At 48.3% G+C, this 20636-nt stretch overlaps 2 protein-coding genes across 5 annotated transcripts in view; one reads left to right on the forward strand and one right to left on the reverse strand.

Moving 5' to 3' along the window:
• CERS2 (ceramide synthase 2) lies at positions 1–8659 on the forward strand. The gene is made up of 11 exons (XM_087827755.1): positions 1–97; positions 4713–4886; positions 5307–5424; positions 5626–5744; positions 5935–5992; positions 6096–6146; positions 6386–6478; positions 6663–6791; positions 6996–7102; positions 7234–7387; positions 7579–8659. The coding sequence occupies exons 2-11, from the start codon at positions 4714–4716 to the stop codon at positions 7717–7719; spliced, it is 1143 nt and encodes a 380-aa protein (XP_087683881.1). The 5' UTR covers positions 1–97; position 4713; the 3' UTR covers positions 7720–8659.
• The window catches only part of SETDB1 (SET domain bifurcated histone lysine methyltransferase 1), a 25036-nt gene continuing 12937 nt past the window's right edge, over positions 8538–20636 (reverse strand). For all 4 annotated transcript variants that reach the window (XM_016215535.2, XM_016215533.2, XM_016215534.2 and 1 more), the window contains 10 exons: positions 19575–20234; positions 19014–19130; positions 13548–13717; positions 12352–12980; positions 11710–11735; positions 11469–11601; positions 11027–11192; positions 9893–10104; positions 9546–9634; positions 8538–9359 (listed from right to left, as the gene is read on the reverse strand). In XM_016215535.2, coding sequence (XP_016071021.2) covers positions 9242–9359; positions 9546–9634; positions 9893–10104; positions 11027–11192; positions 11469–11601; positions 11710–11735; positions 12352–12980; positions 13548–13717; positions 19014–19130; positions 19575–20234 — 2320 coding nt within the window. In that variant the 3' untranslated portion in view covers positions 8538–9241. The remainder of the gene's footprint in view (positions 9360–9545; positions 9635–9892; positions 10105–11026; positions 11193–11468; positions 11602–11709; positions 11736–12351; positions 12981–13547; positions 13718–19013; positions 19131–19574; positions 20235–20636) is intronic.

The raw sequence follows: 20636 nt of genomic DNA on the forward strand, positions 1-20636 counted from the left end.
GCGGAGCGGGCCGAGCCAGTCCGGAGGGGCCGGAGCTCGGACGAGGGAGACGGAGCAGCGGCTCCTGGCCCGGCCAGCTCCGCGACGCCGCCGCCGAGTGAGTGGGGACCCGGCCGCGAGCCCGGGGCAGGGCGCGCAGGGGCGGGCGGGCCGCGGCCGCGGGGGAGCCGGAGACCCGGGGCCGCGCCGACGCAGCTCCGCGGAGAGGCCCGGCCGGGGCGGGCGCGGGGCCGAGCGGGAGCGGGAGCGGGGCGGCCGGGCGGGGCGGCCCAGGGCCCCGGGCCTCTGCGGGGCGCTTCATGGCGCCGGGCCGGGGGCAGGGCGGGCGCGGCCGGGCCGCGGGAGGGCGGGAGGGCGGGCGGGCGGCCGGAGCCCGTGCGTCCCGGGACGCGCCGCCCCGAGCGCGGAAAGGCCCCCGGGGGCAACAGGTAGGGGCCGGGAGGTGGGGACGCGGGCTGCTCGCCGCGGGCGCGGGGCGCGGGCGCGCTTTGTGGGGGGTTAGCGAGGCTCGGCGACCATTTCCGCGGGGGCCCGGCGCGGGCGGGGACGGGGGTCTCGCTCTCCCTCCCGACCCGCGCCCCGCGGCCGCCGCGGGAGGGAGGTCGGAGCGCCCATGTGCTTAACGGGAAGCAGGAAGGAGCGGCTCGGGGAGCCTGCCCGGCCCCCCAAGGGTAAGGCTCCTAAACCGTTATGGGGTGTGTGTGGCAGGGTGGAGGGGGAGCTGCTGGTGAAACTGGTTTTCTGGGCCACATCTTGCTAATTACTGGCTGGGAGGTTCTCTGGCAAATAGGTTAATTACAGGTGTGTGGCACGAATTTTTGGCCTTAGTTTGGGGGTTTTTTCTGACCCCAGGCCAGGGTCGTGCATCCAGACCTGCGCTCAGTCACCTGAGTTGCCAGGCCCCAGTCTGGGGGTTCTGAGGACCCTGAGGAGGGAATGAGCCCCTATTCCCAGAGAATCAAACCAGGGAAGGCCTCCAGCAGGCAATCCTCCCACATCTGTGTTGGAGGGTGGTCGTCCCACACCACAGTCCAGGTGACTGGGCCTGAATTTGGGTGGCTGACTGCGCTTGTGATGGGGCTCCTAGGGGTAAGGACTTGTCCAGAGCCTCCTCCCTCAGGGCCTGGCCCTGATCATACAGTGACCTGCACACACACTGTTCTAAAGAGTCTCTTGTCTCCCTTGATACCCCACAATCCACACCCTTCCCTGGGGCCTCTGGCCAACTTTCCCCCTGGGAGGAAGGGCCTCCTCTCTCCTGTCACTGGCCACAGACTGGCTGATCCTTTACTCTGCCCTTCAGCTCTGCCCCTTATCTGCCCCTTCAACCTGCCAGCCTCTCCGTACCCCTGGGGGTAGTCTCATGCAGTATTGGGGTGTGTTGGGGCCCCTGGTGGGACAGCCCAGACAAGTTAGATTTGGGGGCCTTTACTGCAGCCTGGAGCTATGACACCTCCTCTTGGCTTCATCCATTGCGCGCAGCCTTCTAGTTCATGACCTGCTGCTGTTGCCGCCTGAAAAGTTTCCAACAGAAGACTTCAGGCCCTCTTCCACTTCTTTTTTGTAGCTCCTCAAGCTTCATTGGGAGCTGGGAGCCTGTGGGACCCTCTGTGTCACTCTCCCCCCTTGCTGGTCCTATTATATTTTCCTCAGTTATTCCTTCAAGCTCTGAGAGCCAGTGGGACTGTTTTCACATTGAGTCTGTAAGATGCCTTTCTTACAGACTCAAAACTTCTGCCCTCTCAACCCTCTGGGTGTAAAAGTCCCCATGGAGACCCTCTGTCCCTTTTCATCCATCTGTGAAGGTCTGGAAGGGGTCAGTCAGAGTTGGGGCAAAGGGTGGGGACTGGGCTGAGCCGAGCTCAAGTTCCTGGTAACCCAATGCTCATGAAATCCCTGCTCTGCTGGCTCCTCTCCAGCCTGTGCCTCAGAAAGTGGCATCTGTGTCTCTGTGGCAGGTGTGTGTGTGTGAGACACAGACACACACACACGCACACACCCCGTTGTCTTCCCGGGTGTGGGACGAGTAAGTTTCAAGAGTGGAAAAATATCAGTAGGTGTGACTTTTCCCAACCAGAAAATCAAGGAACTGCCCTAAGGGCCAAGGGTATCTGGAAAAGCAGGTCGGCTCCCTATCTCCAGTACACATCCCCTTTTTTTGCCCCAGCCTTTTGTTTATGGGATCCCTTGCTTGGCTTGGTGTGCTGGTGCCAAGAAGCTGCCAGGGCTGCCACCGGAGCAGCAGACCTGCTGCTTGGGTGGGGATATGGAAGCCAGGCGGGCTGGGAGCCTCTGTTGTCTCCCCTCCCCCTCATCCCCATGTTGAGTTAGAAGTCCTGACCCTGCTGAATCTGGTGTCTCCCTGCTGGGCTAGGTTGGGGTGGGGTGGGGTGGGGATGGGGGGATGGGATAGTGCTCCTCTGCTAATGGAAGGACTAGGCAGCGAGGGAAGGCTGTGGTCACAGAAAGCCTGAAACCCAGGTGTGGGAGGAGAGCCCCCATTAATCTGCATTTCTGAATGCCTGACACATGCTTTCTCCCTCAGCTCACACCCATCTTCCTATGGGAGCCGGAAGGAGGCAGGTATATTTTGTCCTGGGGTTGAGATAGTTGCACTGTCCAGGGGCTTGTCCTTGACCACTGACTCTTTGCCTACCTATCTCCCCAGATCCTCTCTTTGTAGAGGAGACTGGCAGCAGACATTCCTGGGGCACAGGAGTCAGGGAGAGGGGCCCTACTCACCCCTCTGAATCTTTAATCCTCAAAACGTCCCTGTCAATAGAAACTTCCCCTGTTAGTTTCCACCGACCAGGGTGGGGAAGGGGCCTGTCTGTAACCTTGGCTTTAGATCTCACTGGAGGACAGTTGGGCTCCAAGAGACACACCAGTCAGGTGACAGGGTCAGGTAAACTTCCCCACCTCTGGTCAGACTAAGCAAAGGGGTGGGAAGGAAGAGCCAGAAGTGCCACCAATCTTGGCACCTCCTCTACCACTTTTCCTAGGAAAAAAGTATGTGAGTGTGCATGGTTGTACGGGAAAAGTTCCACTGTGGATAATTGTTTAATTTTGTTCAGTTCTAAAGGCTTCCATCTTTTAACCAATTAAATATTTATTCTAAGGTAGAGAAGGAAGGGGCCGTGCTTGAGCCGAGGCCTGGAATGTGTGTGTTTGTGTGTGTGTACACGTGTGTGTACACATGTGTATACGTACGTATAATGTACGTTCGTGTGGTATTGGGGGAAGGTGGAGCTGAAGCTCCTTTGTCAGTGCTGACCTCTGATTTTATCTGAGAGAGGAGTGACCAGGAGTGGGGACAAGAGGGTAAAGTCCTTGAGCTGGAATACTGACCCGTGACAGGCCCAGAGGGATTTCGCAAGTGCTCCTGTGGTGGGTGGGGGTGGAGCCATCGGAGGAGGGGCAGGAGGACCAGCCCAGCTGCGCTGTCTGATCAGCCTTCTGCCAGGGGCACCCACTGCTCTCCAGTTCGCAGTGAACAGTCTTCCTACTCTTTCCTTCTTCCCTGGTGGGAGTGTGGTTGGGGGGACACACGACCACCTTCTTTCCCTGTCAGCTTTTACTCTCAAGGCCAGCCTGACCACCACTACCTCTCCTCCCTCCTGGGGGGATGAGGGGTAGGGAGTCTGCAAAGTACTGTCCTTATCCGGAGCTGCGTTCACTGCTCAGTCCCAAGACTGCCAGGTGGTGTGCTGGTTCCAGCATCACTGACTCTTCAGGACCATCTTGCTGCTTCTCTCAGCTCCAAGCAGCTGCTGGCCCCTCACAGGCCACAGACCATTCCCTTCCTCGTCTGGAGTGTCCAGATGGTCACTACCCCTCCTCCAGTCACTACTCTTTCAGTGGAGAGGGGGAGGTGGGGAAAGCAGCAGCTCTTTCCTGAGCTGAGGATATTGTGACCGGTGTTTCTCTGCAGTCTAGTGTTTTATTTTCTGGATGAGCCTTAATAAGCAATAGCTTCTAATTCCACCTGATTGCTTGGTCTGCTGCCTCGATTCTCTGTCCTTCAATCCCTTCCTCTGCAGCTTTGCCTTCACTGTTTCTGAAAAGACACTTCTGATAGGATTCTTTTGCTTTATGTACAGGAATTGGGCGGCTTGGCATGGTGTTAATCTTCTGTGCAATAGTCCAGATTGTCCTAGAGCTCAGCCCATTTGGGGACATTATTTTACTTTACTCTGTGCTCTTAATTTTCCCTAGGGACATGCGTTGTAGGGAAGGGGAAGGAAGGGTTTTCTCCAGCCTTGAAACTTGTTTTTGAAGTTGCCAGGCAAGGAAGCTTGCAGTTGTTGTTTGACTGGGGGCTGGAGGTGGTGGCGGGAGAGCTGGGAAGGGAGGGTGCCTTTGACTTTACTCAGATTGTTGGCTATAGCTCCTAGGACCAGATCCTGCCTGTCCCCCATGCTGCGATAGCAAACTGACTGGAAGCCCGAGATTCTTAATTCTAGGGAATCAGGACTTCTTGGGGGCAGGGGTGTCAGCATTACCTTCAGTTGCTGTAAATAGTAAATGTTAGAACTGGAAAACCACCATATTACAGATGAGGAAAGTGATTTGTCCAAGGCCACATGACAAGGACCTGAGTCCAGGGCGTGAGGTTCTGCCCCTGCTCCTTTTGCTAAACCATGAAAACTGTCACCTGTCTCTCCCTCGTAGCCATCCCCTTTGATGCCCTCTATCTCCCTCTCCTCACTCAGGATGCTCCAGACCTTGTATGACTACTTTTGGTGGGAACGGCTGTGGCTGCCCGTGAACTTAACCTGGGCGGATCTAGAAGACCGAGATGGACGTGTCTACGCCAAAGCCTCAGACCTCTATGTCACACTGCCCCTGGCTTTGCTCTTCCTCATCATTCGATACTTCTTTGAGCTGTGAGCATACCAGCCCACCCCCATGCCTTCCCTGGTTGCCAGCCACACAGTTGCTTGCACTTCAAGTTTCTCTCTTGCTGTTTAATTGGTCCTAGACCCTGGCGTTCTGGCCACCCAGGTCCCTGCCTACCGTGTGTCCCCCACTGAAGGCAGCATTGTCTTCCTGAGGGCTCAGCACCCCAGGCCCTTTCTGTCAATGGCTATTTGTTCTCACTCTCCACCCCGCCTGGTCACTTGTGAACACAGGCAGCTTTGTCAGCTATGAGCAGCCCAAGGAGGCCAGAGAGGGGATTGCCAGGAAACTGAGGCCCGGAATAAAGTAGTCTGAGCTTGCAGTCCTTTCCCCCTCCCAGCTTAGGGCTACCAAGACGGTGAGGTGCTTCAAGAGCCAGACACTTCTCACTCATGTCCCTTCCCCAGTTATGTGGCCACACCACTGGCTGCCCTCCTGAATGTAAAGGAGAAAACTCGGCTGCGGGCACCTCCCAACCCCACCTTGGAGCATTTCTACCTGACCAGTGGCAAGCATCCCAAACAGGTATGAGCTGCAGACCTGCTCTAGGAGTCGCTGAGTTCTAGTGGGGAGGGAAAAGGAATGGGTCGGAATATCAGCTCTGGTGGGTGAAGAGATGGGAAAGCAGTGGTACAGGCTTATTACAAGGTTAGTACTTGGAGGAGGTGGGTGGGAGTGCTGCTGAGTTCTGAAGCAAAACGTGATGGGCTTCCCCACTACACCCAGGCGGAGGTAGAGCTGCTGTCCCGGCAGAGTGGGCTCTCCGGCCGCCAGGTAGAGCGCTGGTTCCGCCGCCGTCGCAACCAGGACCGGCCCAGTCTCCTCAAGAAGTTCCGAGAAGCCAGGTGGGGAGGCCGCAGCAGGAGAAGCAGAGTGTCTGATGTAACTTGCTGGGGGGTGGCAATGGCTGCATGCAGGGTGAGATCGCACCCGGGGGGGGATCAGGTTGGATATTCCTGAGGCTCTCTGGGGTACCTGGGGGGTTGTGCCCTTCTCCTGCCCCGCTCTCCCAGCTGTTTCCGCTTCTTCTTCCAGCTGGAGATTCACCTTCTACCTGATTGCTTTCGTTGCGGGCATGGCTGTCATCATGGATGTGAGTGGGGATTACTGAGAGGTGGGAGTAGGTTCTCTGGCAAGGTGCGGGGAGGCCATAGAATTTGGGGCCCTCCTTTTAAACTCTCACCATTTTTCTGCAGAAACCCTGGTTCTATGACCTGAAGAAAGTTTGGGAGGGATATCCTATACAGGTATGAGGTGGGGTTCCGATCTCCTTGTATGGGGGTGATTAGGATAATCAGGATAGGATAGGACTAGATGCACACATCCCTGGGAAGAGAGGATCTCTCGAACACATGGCAGAAAGGACTGGAGTCATGGTGCCAAACACAATCTCAGGGGCTAGCAGGGCTGGTTCTGGAGGTGAGACTCTTGGGTCCAGTCACTCTGGGGCCCCTTACCTAATCTCCCACTCTCTCCTTTCCCCCAGAGCACCATCCCTTCCCAGTATTGGTACTACATGATTGAACTTTCTTTCTACTGGTCCCTGCTCTTTAGCATCGCCTCTGATGTCAAGCGAAAGGTGGGTCAAGGGGCTGTGCCATTAAGTCGGGAAGCCAACGTGAAGCTGTGAACAGCCTCCCCTTTGATTTCTGGGTGCTTTGGATGGAGCTGTGGGATACGAGTAACTAAAAGTGAGGCGGAGAAAGAATAGGGGGCGCCAGGGAACAAAACAAAGTCCCCTGGAGCCTACATCTTTTCTGCAGGATTTCAAGGAACAGATCATCCACCACGTGGCCACTATCATCCTCATCAGCTTCTCCTGGTTTGCCAATTACATCCGAGCGGGGACACTCATTATGGCTCTGCATGACTCTTCCGACTACCTGCTAGAGGTCAGGCTTTCTGGGCATCTCTTCAAACCTAGAGACCCTGGTGCAGGTTCCCGTCCCTTTGTCCTTTTGGGGTTTGTGGGGGTGTTGACATTCCTGGGACCAAAGAGGGTGGGGGCACAGAGCCAGTGTGGTAACTGGGGTGTACATATGAATGTGTACGGGCGAGTCAGGAGCCCACGATGACGGATGGGGATGTCTGTGCAGTCAGCCAAGATGTTTAACTATGCGGGATGGAAAAACACCTGCAACAACATCTTCATCGTCTTTGCCATCGTCTTCATCATCACCCGACTGGTCATCCTCCCCTTCTGGTGAGTAGGGGGCCAGACTTTATACTCTTGTTCTCCTGAATCAGGGGTCTTGTCTCCCCCCCATTTATCTGTCCTCCATCTCAACCCCTTCCTTTCTGTGTTTACAATTGTCTCTCCCGTCCCGCCCTTAGGATCCTGCACTGCACTGTGGTGTACCCACTGGAGCTCTATCCTGCCTTCTTTGGCTATTACTTCTTCAATTCCATGATGGGAGTGCTACAGATGCTGCATATCTTCTGGGCCTACCTCATTTTGCGCATGGCCCACAAGTTCATAACTGGAAAGGTAAAAGCTCTCCCCCCACTTTGTAGGCCCTACTATCCTCAATTCTAGAAACTGCCCGAACTCCCTCCCATACCAGCAACCTTCTAAAAAACTTCTATGGGGCCTTGGGAATAGCTGGAAAAAGCCCGCAGAGAGAGGCAGTACTTAGAGGTTTGAGGACATCAAGTAACCCTTCTTAACCTTTCCCACAGCAGGTAGAAGATGAACGCAGTGACCGGGAAGAAACAGAGAGTTCAGAGGGGGAGGAGGCTGCGGCTGGGGTAGGAACAAAGAGCCGGGCCCTAGCCAATGGCCATCCCATCCTCAACAACAACCATCGTAAGAATGACTGAACCACTGTCCCTGCTACCCCTCAGATTAATGTGTACAGCCAAGGAACTACTCCCCTCCCCCCACAGGGTCACTTTAAGCTCTGGAGAGAGGAGAAAGCCAGAGGAGTTTTCTCTGTGCCTCCCATACCCTGCTTGTCACCCAGATGCCTTTAAACCAAATCCTAACCAACGTATCCCCACATCTCTACCTGGGGAGGTTGGTTCTAGTCTTTGTTTGGGGGGGGTGGGAGGATGGGGGACAGTCTTATTTTCCAAGTTGTCCTTTTTATTGTTTTCAAGACCCTTCCTCAGCTCTAGGGGTGGAGATTACAACTCACATTCCTTATCCTTCAGAATCTGGCCCTAGTTGTTTGCCTTTGACTCCCTGACCTCCAGAGCCAGGGTCGTGCCTTACTGTCCTGTCTGTGGGCCTCATTCTGCCAAAGTTGGACCAAGGCTCACCTTTCTAAGCTCCCTAACTTGGACCAGAAACCAAAGCTGAGCTGACTTTAACTTTTTCTCTCCTAAGATGCAAATGAACTAAGTGTAGGAGGGTACACATGACCCTTACCCTACCTCTGCCAAAAAGTGGGGGCCATACCGGGGACTGCTCAGACAGTCTTTGTGTTACTTTTCTGCCAGCTGTCCCTTTAGTCACAGGTCCAAGATCTTACTGCCTCCTTTCTCTGGCCTCTTCCCCTAGGCTAGTTGGTTTGGAGTAGAATGGCAACTAGTTCTATTTTTTTTTAATTTATTAAACACTTGGGGTTTCGGTTTTAAAGCCAGAATTACAGCTAGCACCTGGCATTTTAGCAGTGGGACCACTTCAGACCAAAATGTACTGTTAATGGTTTTTTTAATTAAAATATATTAAAGATTAAGTAAAACATGGCAACAAGTGTCGGAGACTATTAGGAATTGAGAAGGGGATCAACTAAATAAACTAAGGTAGTCTTTCTCATGCCTTCCTCATGGTTACATTATTTTTTTTTTAAATTTCACATGGCAAATAAGAAAAAGCAAAGGTAGAGAAAGTATGAGATTAATAAGCCATTGGGAAGGATGGGGGAAAACAGGCTGCTCACTGAAAGACCCAGATTGGGAGTATGGGGGCTGAGGAGAGAAAAATAAAATCACAATCTTAGTCTTCACATCTTATTAAAAGACTCAAGAAATAATACAAACCAGGGATAGTAAATACACAGCCCTCACACCAGGAATAAAGTGTGTTAGAAGCATGAACACTTGAACAAACTAAGATGGGAGGGATGAGCAACAGGAGGACCGAAAGATGTCAGGCCCAGGTTAGAGTGGTAACCTCTCCCTGCCCCCTAAGGCCTTAGGGGTTAGAGGAGGGACCCAGCCTGCTAGCACCACATTGGAAGGGATCTCCTGATCCAGAACCCCCATTTCTATCTACTAGGAGCTGGGGGAGTAGCTCAACTGCAGACTTGAGGGTCAGAGTTCAACAGTCAGGAAGACCCAGTTCCTGAGGAAAGGTCAGTTCAGGAAGGGGTCCGAGGGTTAGGAAGAAGGCTGTCCTCTAAAGAAGACGCCCTCTGCATTCGATGGCCCCACAGCAGCAGAGCAGCTCCTTGCCTTCCACACTGCCCACCTCGTAGTTGTAGTCCCATGTAAGTTCAGTCCCAGCCCGGATTCTCCTACAAAGGAAGAAAAGGATGGGGTGTGAAGACAGCAGATAACCCAGCTGCCTGGGGTTACAGAGTGTACAGGTGGAGCTGGATTACACACGGAGGGGGCCCTTAGAATTTCAATAGGCCTTGCCCCTTCCCAATCCTGGGTTTCTTTTCCTACCCAACCACCTCTCTTTCCTGACTCCCTCTTACTTGCTGGCAAAGAAGGCCACCCAAGGGAAGCGAAGATCATGAGTATCCACGAAGACATTCTGGACAAACAGGTTGGGGCTGCAACTGTGCTGTAGGTTTAAGGATAGGATCGGTAAGAACCAAGGCAACAGAATCTAGCTTTGTAGGGTGAGTGAGAGTTGGGTGAAAAATGATGCCACCTGAACCTCCCCCATCATAGCAGAAGTTTTGGAAAAAAGCCACCTCAAGATCCTTTGAGACCAAGAATTTATAACAAAAGGTAGGTATATATAGGTTGTGTTAAAAGCACTAGAAATTTAAGGACCATGGGATAATCCAGCATTTAGAGGTGAGGGAAGGGGTCTCACATTGAGGTAGCGGCCCAGGTTGCCTTCAAGCTTGGCGTCGATGATGTAGCAAGACTCCTCACCATCATAGAACTGGCGTGTGTTCTTACGAACAGGTGCACTTTCCCCCTTTTCCGCAGATGCCATGTTGGTTGATTTAATAGCAATCCCATGGGTTGATTTAAGAGCAAAGCCTCGGGTTGATTTTACTGCCACTTGGCGCTTTGTTGGACCTAGGCAGGAAAGAGAACAGGTTCAGGACCCATCCCAACCCAAGACTGGATAGTCTACTCCCATTTCATCCCACGTACTGCAGCTTAGGAATAACAACAAGCTGGGACTGAGGCAAAGAGTCTAAACTGCAGTTTTTTTCAAGCAGGATTAGATCTGCTAGATCAAGGAGCTGAGGGAAGAGCAGGGAAATAAGGAGGAGAGCAAGGAGATGCGTCAAACAATATTAACAGTTTAGCTGGGAGCCAGGGAGCCCTCCTAAAGTTTCAACTCTTAGGATAGGAATTTTTTCTTTTAAAAATCCTCTACCCTCAGATGGTCAACAGATAACAAATTAAAACCACAATGAGATCACCTCACACCTGTCAGAATGGCTATCCACCAATAAATCAACAAAGTGCTGGTGAGGATGTGGAGAAAAGGGAAACCTTGTGCACTGCTGGTGGGACTGCAAATTGGTACAGCCACTATGGAAAACAGTATGGAGGTTCCTCAAAGAATTAAAAATAGAACTACTTTATGACCCAGCAATTCCACTTCTGGGTATTTATCCAAAGAAATTCAAAACACTAATTTGAAAAGATATATGTATCCCTGTGTTCGCTGCAGCATATCTTACAATAGTCAAGATATGAAAGCAAGCTAAGTGCCCATCAATAGACAACTGGATAGAAAAGATGTGACACATATATACAATGATATACAATGGAATATTACTAGGTCATTAAAAGAATGAAATCTTACCACTTGTGACAACATGGATGGACCTAGAGAATATTATGCCAAGTGGAATAAGACAAACACAAATACTATATGATTTCATTTATGTGGAATCTAAAGAACAAAATAAAACAGCAAAAACCACCTCTATTCTCAACTTTCCTATGGTTCCTTCCAACTACCCCCAAAATTCTTCCAGACTACCAGACATGTTCTTCTTGTCCTCAAAGTCATCGCCTTCAGAACCAGAGGAGATGGTCTGGATATCATCGCTGTCAACTGCTGTGGCTGAAGTCTGACCAGCAGTGGGCTTTCGGCTGGTCCCACTTTCCCCCTCACTTTCTGTGCTGCTGGACAGGGTCAGGACATCCTGGGAGGCAGGAGGAGAAGGAGGAAGAGGGTGAATGGAGAGCGCCCCTTCAAGTTCCTGCTCTCACCTGTGGTTAGGCAGAAAGGAGCTGAGGTTATAGCAAGAGGAAGATTACATGTTGGATGAAGGAAAATGAGGTAGGAAGTCAAGGCCAAAGATGCAAGAAAAGATCTAACAGTAATTATGGTGAAGGACTTGAAGTGAGAGGATGTCCCTTCACTTGGACTGAATAAAACAGAGGCTGGGGTAAGGTATGGCTTGAGAAAGGTCACTTACATCATGGTGGGACTGAGCTGAGGCCAAGAGGCGTCGGCTCTGATGCATACTAGTCTTACTGGGTGGACGGCGAAGTCCTTCAGTCTTCATGGGAGAAGGATTGTAACCATAATTTCGAGAGCTCTCAGTAATACTGTCAGGAGGGGAAGAAATGAGAAAAGTCAGGTTACTGGTTTTTTCTTTGTCTTTTGTAGGCTTGAAAGAAGGCAGATTTGGAAACAGGTCTAAAAGAGGCACTTACATTGACATCTTTCGGTCATCAGGGTCCTGGAAAAGAGCAAGTGAAGGGTTAACTGTTTTTATGGTCCTAAGTAACAAATCCAACATTTAGAATTCATCCCCCATGACCTCAAAGACCTTAGCCAGTGAGAAGTCCATTCTCTAAAGTAAGGTGTATGTGGAGAAATGACTGCAACTTGACAGCAGCAACCATGTTCTTATCAGCAAACCACCCTGAGAGAGGTCCTCACCCTTCCCAATGAGAAGGTATAACATGTTCATGGATACACATGGGCAGAGTCTTACAAGGACAGGGACACAGGTCACTACCTGTAATGTGGGAAGTTTCAACATCATTAAAAATATACTTAAAATTAATTCTTATTTCTCTAAGAGAAGCAAGCAATGACAAAGATAACTTGAAATAGAACTTAATTTTTAAAAATCACTCAAACCCTTTCTTTTGGAATGAATCAACCCAGCAGGTTGATTTTAAAATAATTTCTTTAAACAAACACCAGAACTGTGCTGGGTGGAGGGGGGAGATAATCAGGTTTGCCATAGAAATACCCAAGTAAATAATCTGTGTGTGAAGACTCGTGGTGAGAGTGCATTAAGGTTTTACCGTATCCAGGTTACACAAACGCCACTGCGCGTAGTTTACCTCTTTCTTGGCTTGCTTGATGTCTCCCTCATCCTTGAAGCTCAGCCCTGAGGTGGAAGCCTTCTCAGCTTCCCCTTTGACTCCCCCAGTCCGGCCTTCCCCGCCTTCGTTGGTCTTGAAGGATGAACGGCTATCAGAGTCAGCAAAGCCACCTCCGCTGACACTATTGCAGCTCAACCACGAGGCCACCTTGTTCTTGGATGTCTCTTCAGAGGAAGGTGGATTGCAGCCGCCCACAGGGACTGACAGAGGGCCAGGAAGATGTGGAGGCCCGAGGTCTGGGGGGCGGGAGTCCTTGGAGGCCGTCTCAGACAGTCCGTTCTCCTTCTGGCCCCGGGTCTGCCGCCGGGTGGCGTAGCTGCGCCACACCGAGCTGGTGCTGAAGTCCTCATCCTTACAGAAGTTGTCGTCGGAGCTGTCGTCATTGGACTCCTCGGGGTCCTCTGTGCCACTGTTGCCGTCTTCCTGGTCCTTCAAGTCGACACCACTGCTGTCAGAGGAACAGGGGGCATCGCTCTCATATCCTTCCTTGAAGTTCTCCACGCTCTCGATGTGGTCCAGGTTGGCGAAGTACTCATCACCCATTTCCAGGCCCTCCTTGTCTGCAAAGTCGTCTGTCAGAATTTTGCCTGGGAATGAAGAGAATTAAAGGCCTTCCAGGGTTATTCAGATCTAGAAAGAGTAAGGGCCATTCCCTCAATACCCAGCCTACCAGCACATAACGTCAAAATGCCTCTATTACTCTGTTTCATTTCTCTTTGATAATACCTCCTCTGTGTCTTCACCAGGACAGTATGAGAAACTTGCTGTAGAGTTCTGTATCTTGCCCTTTCTGCCTTCCCATTGTTCCTCTTTACTTAGTTTACCAAGAGAGTTCTCAGCTATGCTAAAAGATCTCTGGGTGGAGTGACAGGGTGGAGTGATGTGGGAGAAAAGGAAACACTCGACCCTACTATCATGCCCCTTCTCTGAAACATCATCACATCCACAATTTCACCCCTTTTCACATGAAGCACTTTTGCCCTCCCTCATCCGCCCAGACAGGCACTTCACTCATCATGTTCTTTACCGCAGAAAATCCTGGCCTCCTCTTGACACAGTTGATATGTCAAGCATTTTATTCTTATGTTCAAACTCGTCTCTGATTCAGTTCCCCACCATGTCCTAATTCCAGAAAGCAAACCGTTCCTACCAACCTGCATAAATACAGACAAAGGAGCCTTTGGCTATGTCATCCAAGCAGCGGATACCCCAGCCCTTGTTCTGTGTCTTGAACAGCTGCAGGCGAACCTGTAGTCCATGCTGCACCAACCGGTTTGTGCACATGTTTGGGTCACATTTGCAGCGTTTGTTACACTCATAAACTCTGGGAGGGGGGAAAATAAAATCAATTGACATGATCACCAGGGCATCCACTGGATCCACCAAACTGTTACAATTCTTAAGGTACCATCATTTATTAAGTAACGACTAAGCGAGCAGATTTACTGAACTGTCTATGCTCTCTGATTCATTTGGGAATATAGCCCAAGGAAATAATTCATAAGGGGGAAAAGTGATTTATACAGAGAGTTAGAGCACTACAGTTAATACCAGTGGTTACAAGAATGTCTAACCTGGAGAAAAACTAAGAAACTATGATGTGAGCACAGATTAAGAGCCATTAAAATAATAAGCTATGTCAATTTGCAGAAATAGATGCATAAAATAAAGGTGTATAAGAAAAGCAGAAGCCTTTGCTATTTATAGCAATATAATAGGGAGCAAAGAGGAGGAACTGATACTAAAGTTCACTAGATTCTTCTTTTTGGTAAAGTTGATGTTCACTCTTCAATTCAGTGAAAATTTATTAAAACACTAGTGTCTAGTACAGCTCTTGTACTAGTGGGAGATATCATAATCTCTAATGTCAGGGAGCTCATATTCTCTATCTAGTTTAAGGAACTTAACAACTTAACTATTTTTAAAATAAACTATTGAAGTTAATCAGATATAGCAAATATCAACATTAAAGGAAGTAGTTACACTGAGAAAACTGTCATCTTTTCAGCTATCGGTGTTTCTACTCTACCTGCTTTGCTCAGGGTTAGGATTTTTCTTACTTTTCTGGTATGTAAATTGAAGGGAGACATTTACTTTTGGAAAGATAACAGTACAGTCAGTTGGTTGATTACATTAGTCATATCCCCCAGACAAAGATGGTAAGGGCAGCTTCTATTTATTGAAGATATACTTTGTGATTGGCATTATGCCAATGCTTTACATACATTCTCCTATTCTATCCTTAAGTAGCTATGTGAGGTGTTTTTTAACTTAAAAAAATTATTAAAGCATAATACACACAGAGAGAAGTACCCACATAAATCTATAGGTCAATGAATTTTCACAAAACACAGAACCAACACCATATCAAGAAACCACTTTCAGCCCTGGCCAGCAAGGCTCAGTGGCTAGTCTTGGCCCATCCACCAAAGGGTTGCAGGTTCTATCCCTAGCCCCGCTTGGGACATATGTGGGAGGCAACCAAATGACATCTCTCTCTCTCACATAGCTGTTTCTCTCTTTCCCTCCCTCTCTAAAAATCGATGGAAAAAAATATCCTCATATGAGGATAAAAAAAATAAAAATAAAAGGAACAACTTTTAGTCCTTTAAAATCCCATTGGAGATGGGGGTTGTCAATGTCCTTATCCTGTGTTTATAGCTGATAAAACAGGATCAGTTTGGAAGGATAAGGCTAGAATTTGATCTCAGGTTTAATCAATACCAGATGAAACTTTTGGAGTAGCTATACTAAGTATCATTCATTCAACAAAATTTGAGTTGTTACTATGGGCCAGGCACTGGGTACGTTAGTTACTGCTGATAAAATGGTAAGACAGACAGGGTTCATACCCTCATGGAGCTTACATTCTAATGAAAAAGACAGTACAAAAACAAATGAACAAATAAATAAAAGTTGTCACATATGCTATAAAGGACACAAACAGGGTGCTCAATGACAGAATTAGAAAGTGAAAATGACCTAGTTTTAGAGTGACCAGGAAAGGTTTCTCTGAGGTGAGAATAAAGCTGAGAGAGCTCAAGGCTAAGGAGATAACTACGCAAAGAACAGTGGGAGGATGCCAAGAAGAGGGCACAGTATGTACAAAGGCCCTCAAGGTAGGCTGGCAAACACTGGGTGAACTGGATCCAGGAAGTGAAAAATATCAGTGTGACTGGAACAGTTTTGGAGGCAGAGAGATAGGAATGAGCAAGATAATCTTGGGTCACCAGACACTGTACTAAGAGAATAAAATCCAAAGTACAGTTGGAAGCTATTAGAGAGGTTTAAGCATAGAGATCATATATTATTTGTGGTTATTTAAAAACATTTTTTTTAAATCCTCACTGGAGGATATTTTCCCATTGATTTTTAGAGTGGAAGGGACAGAGGGAAGGGGAGGGAGGAAGCAAAGGAGGGAGGAAGGGGGGAGAGAGAAAAAGAGAGAAGCATCAATGTGAGAGACAGACATGGATTGGTTGCCTCACGCACGTGCCCCAACTGGGGCCTGGGATTGAACCTGCAACCCAGGTACATGCCCTTGACCGGAAATCAAACCCATGACCCTCTGGTGCGCCGGCCGACGCACTAACCACTGAGCCACAGTAGCCAGGGCTGAAAACATTTTAAAAGCCCTGGCTGGTTTTGCTTAGTGGCCTGTGGACTGAAGGGTCTCAGGTTCCATTCTGGTGAAGAGCATGCACTTCAGTTGCAGGCTCAATCCCCAGCCCTTGTCCGGGCACATGTGGGAGGCAACCAATCGATGTATCAATGTGTTTCTCTGATGTTTCTTTCTCTCTCTCTTCTATTCTCTCTGAAGAGCAATGGAAAAAATATCCTCTAGTGATGACTGGAAAAGAAAAAAAAGCCATGTAAAAAAGATACAACAAACACTCATCTACCACCCAGCATTATCAAATCTAAACACTGTTACAAGATTCAAATTTTTAAAAATGAAACATAAATGATACAGTAATGCAGGTAAAATAATAACTATCTTTTCCTTTGCTTAGTTTTCAGTAAGTATTTAGCACAAATTCATCTCCTGATCCCCTCAGTAGTCTCATTCTCCCCTGAAGATACTCAGGCAAAGCAAGTTTTCTATCATACCGTTCATTTTCACCCAGCTGGTATGGCTCAGGGGTTGAGCATCAACTGATGATCCAGGAGATCGAGGTTCGAGGTTCGATTCCTAGTCAGGGCACATGCCCGGGTTGTGGGCTCGATCCCCAATGGGAGACATGCAGGAGGCAGCCGACCAATGACTCTCTCATCACTGATGTTTCTCTCTCTCTCTCTCTTTCCCTTTCTCTATCTGAAATCAATAAAAATATATTTAAAACAAAAAAACATCATTTATTTTCCCAGTCTCTTCTGTAGCCAGGTTTGGCCCGCTGTCCCACTGGCTGTTCTCTACACCCAGCACACAGCTGTCAGCCTGGACGCCTCCTTCACTCCCCCCTTCATTTCGCTATCATCTGGGGGATTCATTTCATTCCTTTTTTTAATCCTCACCTGAGGAGATATATACATATATATAAAATTGATTTAAAAGAAACATCAATGAGAGAGAGAAACACCAATGTGAGAGAGAAACACTGATGGTTGCTCCTGTATGAGCCCTGACTAGGAATTGAATCTGCACCCTCCTGGGGCACGGGATGATGCTCCAACCCACTGAGCCAGCTGGCCGAGGGCTCTCACCCCTCTTTTGAGTTAGATCCTCTGTTTTCTGGATCCATATGCTTTCCTCTCTCTGGACTCTAGCACCTCATTTTGATAAACATTTCCAGTAACTTTCTGAGAAGTGAAATAATAGATAATTTTGATGTATTTCATGTAAAAAATATGCTTTAGTCTACTTGAACACTGAATTGATAATGTGTCTGGGTTAGAAATAATTTTCCCTTAGAATTCTGAATAAATTCCTAATTGCCTTCTACCTTTCAATGTTATTCTGAGAAGGCTGAAGTAATTTTAAATCCTTTTTTTGTGTGGTCTATTTCTCTTCTCTAGAAGCTTTTAGAATTTTCTTTTTGTTCTCAGTGTTCTGTGAGTGCAGTGGTCACTTTATTATGTGTTTCAATGGGGATCTTTTTTTTTTTTTAATCCTCACCTGAGGACATTTTTTCCATTGCTTTTCAGTGAGAGTGGAGGGAGGGAGGAAAGGAGGGAGGGAGGAAGGGAGGGAGAAAAAGAGGGAGGAAGAGAGGGAGGGAGAGAGAGAGAAACATCAATGTGAGACACACACACCCCGACTGGTTGCCTCCTGCTCACACTGACCAGACCAGGGATTGAGTCTGCAACTGAGGTACATGCCCTTAGCTGGAACCAAACCTGGGACCCTTCAGTCTACTGTTCAATGCTCTAACCACTGAGCAAAACCATCTAGGGCAGTGGGGATCCATTTTCATTCATTATACTGGGACCTGATTGGCCCTGTCAATTTGGAAATACTGATTCTTCAATTATGGGAAAATTTCTGAATTATTTCATTGATGCTTTTCTTCTCTCTTCTTCTATCCTCTCTGCTAATTATATATCTTGAGCACTAAGCCTATTAGTTCACATGTTCATATGTAACCAATTTACCATGTTACATCTTTCATTGACCTTCTCTTTCTCTGACCTGTTTCTCAATCTCACACGCTGGCTCTACCTCCTTTGCTCAGTCTCTAGTTAAAGAGCCCCAGGGACCCCTTCTGACTCCTGGGCCCCCTTCTCTATTACCAATATTCTTTCTAGTTGAACTCATCCAGGCTTTAAATACTACTCCTGTGAAGCCCTTACACTTTTCTCAGAAATCTCACTGCCTTCTCAACATTTCCACTTGGACTAACAGGCATCTCAAAACTTCATATGGCTAGAACAGATGAATCTCACTCAGACCTGCAACTCCTCTGGTCTTCCAACTCAGTAAAAAGCACACATCCCACTTAGTTACTCAAGTATAAAATTTAGGAATTGTCCTTGATTCTGCCCCTTCCCTACTCCACTCCATAGTCATCAATCAAGTTCTGTAGCTCTACCTCTATATGCAACCTCAAATCTATCTTCTTTCATCTCTACTACACTTTCATTTTAGTACCAGCAACCTTTCATTTATATTTCCTAATTGAGCTTTAAATTCTCCTTTTGCTGCCCTAAGACTTATTTTCCACACAGAAGCCAGAATAATCTTCAAAAGGCAGATACTTTAACTCCTTAAAAATCTCCAACAGCTTCCTATTGCACCATGAATTTGACTATAATCTTTATTCTGATTTACAAAGTTCTAAAATAATCAAGTCTCTGCCTTTTCCTCTCTGAACACATTTCACTTGCCAGAGCAAACCATAATCTGCTAGGACATTCAGAGAGCTATCAAATTAAGATCACCTTTGACTGCAACAGAAAATTGATAGACACTGTTCAATCATTCTGTCTTCATTTCAAGGAAAGCCCAAGGAAGAAATATGTGTTGGGATTTCAGTAAATAAGATTCAAATGATAAATGAAATGCCTATTTCAGTTATACTAATTTTGGTTCCAATTTTCAGAATTCTGATGGTTCCTATAAGCAGAGAAAACCAAGAATATGCTCCTCAGTCTGAGGTGCTTCACTTTCCCCTGATACTTACCCTGTGGGTAGACACTCTTCCAGTCTCTTGTACTGGTAGCCAGAGTTAGGGTTGACTTGGCCGCCTGGGGTGCAGGCTGTAGCCTGAATAGTTAGCTGATGGCAGGCACACTTGGACCTATATGATAGAAAGGAGCTGTGAGACTTGCTTAAAAAGCTAGACCTCTGAGACTTGCTTAAAAAACAAGAGGTACTAATAAAATGATGGTGATAAGGTAATGAAATTTCTTTTCCTTCTCTTATACATGTAAATGAGAAAGGAAAAGACAGAAAAAGAACATAGCAGTGAGAATAAGATACAGACTACATAAAGTAGCCACTGAAAGCAAAGGAAAAGGAGAATCAGGGAAACAAACACAAGACACATGTAACCAAGGTTATGCAGTGGGACCAAGTTAACCCCAGCATCTCTATTTCACAGCTTTCATAGACACTTTAAGGTAGGAACTCCAGTTGAAGGGGGAGGTAAAGGGAGATGGGGAAAGGAGTGCAGATATAAGGTGAAGAAAGAGGTGGAAAGAAAGGCAACCACAGCAGGGCCAGCAACACCCCACCAACTCACTTGTCCCGGCACCCATCCTTGCAGTCACAGCCAACCAGAAATTCAGGGCCCGTGTTAATGAAAACACCCTTGCCCGGGATTCGTTCCTTGCTGTAGGCCACCTGGGGTGGGGGGGTTGTGTCAATCTCATTGACACAGGACAGGGGAACATCTTCTTTCCCATAAGTGATGTCCAAAATATAGTAAAAAGGCTTATAAGGCTGAAACTTCCGGTCCACGAGAACGTATGGATCCAAACAGAACATCTCCAGGAAGAGGAAGTCACAGCCAGTCTCAAAAAGGTAGCGTTCAATCTCCTGCATTGTCCGAAGGCAGAGGCCACAAGGTGTCTTATAGATAACATGAAAGCCCATCTTGCGGTTAACTCGGCGCCGGGCTGTCATCCGCCGAAAGTCATATAGTAATGGGACTAGTAGAGGGTTCTTGCCTCGGTACTGCTCACTTCTCATAGGTCTGATTCGAGAAAGACAAGTATAGCTGCAGACGTGAGGTAAGTAGAAAAGTTTCTCCATGGGGGCACGGTAGGAGGGCTCTGCTGGGGCACGCTCCAGCATGCCATGGAAGGCTGGGAGGGCAGGAAGGGCTGGAAGGACTGGGGATGCTGGTGGTGCTGGTGGTGCTGGTGGTGCTGGGGCAGAGGCTGTTGAGCCTAAAGGTGACCTGCAAATGAGATGCAACAGATCAAGGTAAGAAGGTAACAGGATCTCTCTGTTAAGTAATCACCCCTCCAACTGGCTAAACCATTTCTCTAATCTTTTAAACAACTGTGCTCCTGAAGCTAAAGAAGTCAGATTTTCCCTTGCCTTACCCAAAAACCTGGACAATGAGACATTCTAGTTAGTCTTCACTGAGAATATCTCTATTTCAACAGTGTGTATACCTTTCCATAAAAATTTTTTTGCCTGCCCAGCTGGCGTGGCTCAAGAGTTGAGCATCGACCTATGATCCAGGAGATCCTGGTTCGATTCCCGGTCAGGGCACATGCCCACCAAGTTGCTCAATCCCTGGTTCGGGGTGTGCAGGAGGCAGCCAATCAATGACTCTCTCATCATTGATGTTTCT

Source organism: Miniopterus natalensis, chromosome 19, assembly GCF_054644295.1.
Source record: "Miniopterus natalensis isolate mMinNat1 chromosome 19, mMinNat1.hap1, whole genome shotgun sequence".
NCBI lineage: Eukaryota > Metazoa > Chordata > Mammalia > Chiroptera > Miniopteridae > Miniopterus > Miniopterus natalensis.

Coding starts and splice junctions, on each gene's coding strand:
- CERS2 (XM_087827755.1), top strand. CDS start 4,714: ATGCTCCAGACCTTGTATGACTACTTTTGGTGGGAACGGCTGTGGCTG. Junction 4,887..5,306: donor ATTCGATACTTCTTTGAGCT/GTGAGCATACCA, acceptor TCCCTTCCCCAG/TTATGTGGCCACACCACTGG. Junction 7,388..7,578: donor ACAAGTTCATAACTGGAAAG/GTAAAAGCTCTC, acceptor CCTTTCCCACAG/CAGGTAGAAGATGAACGCAG.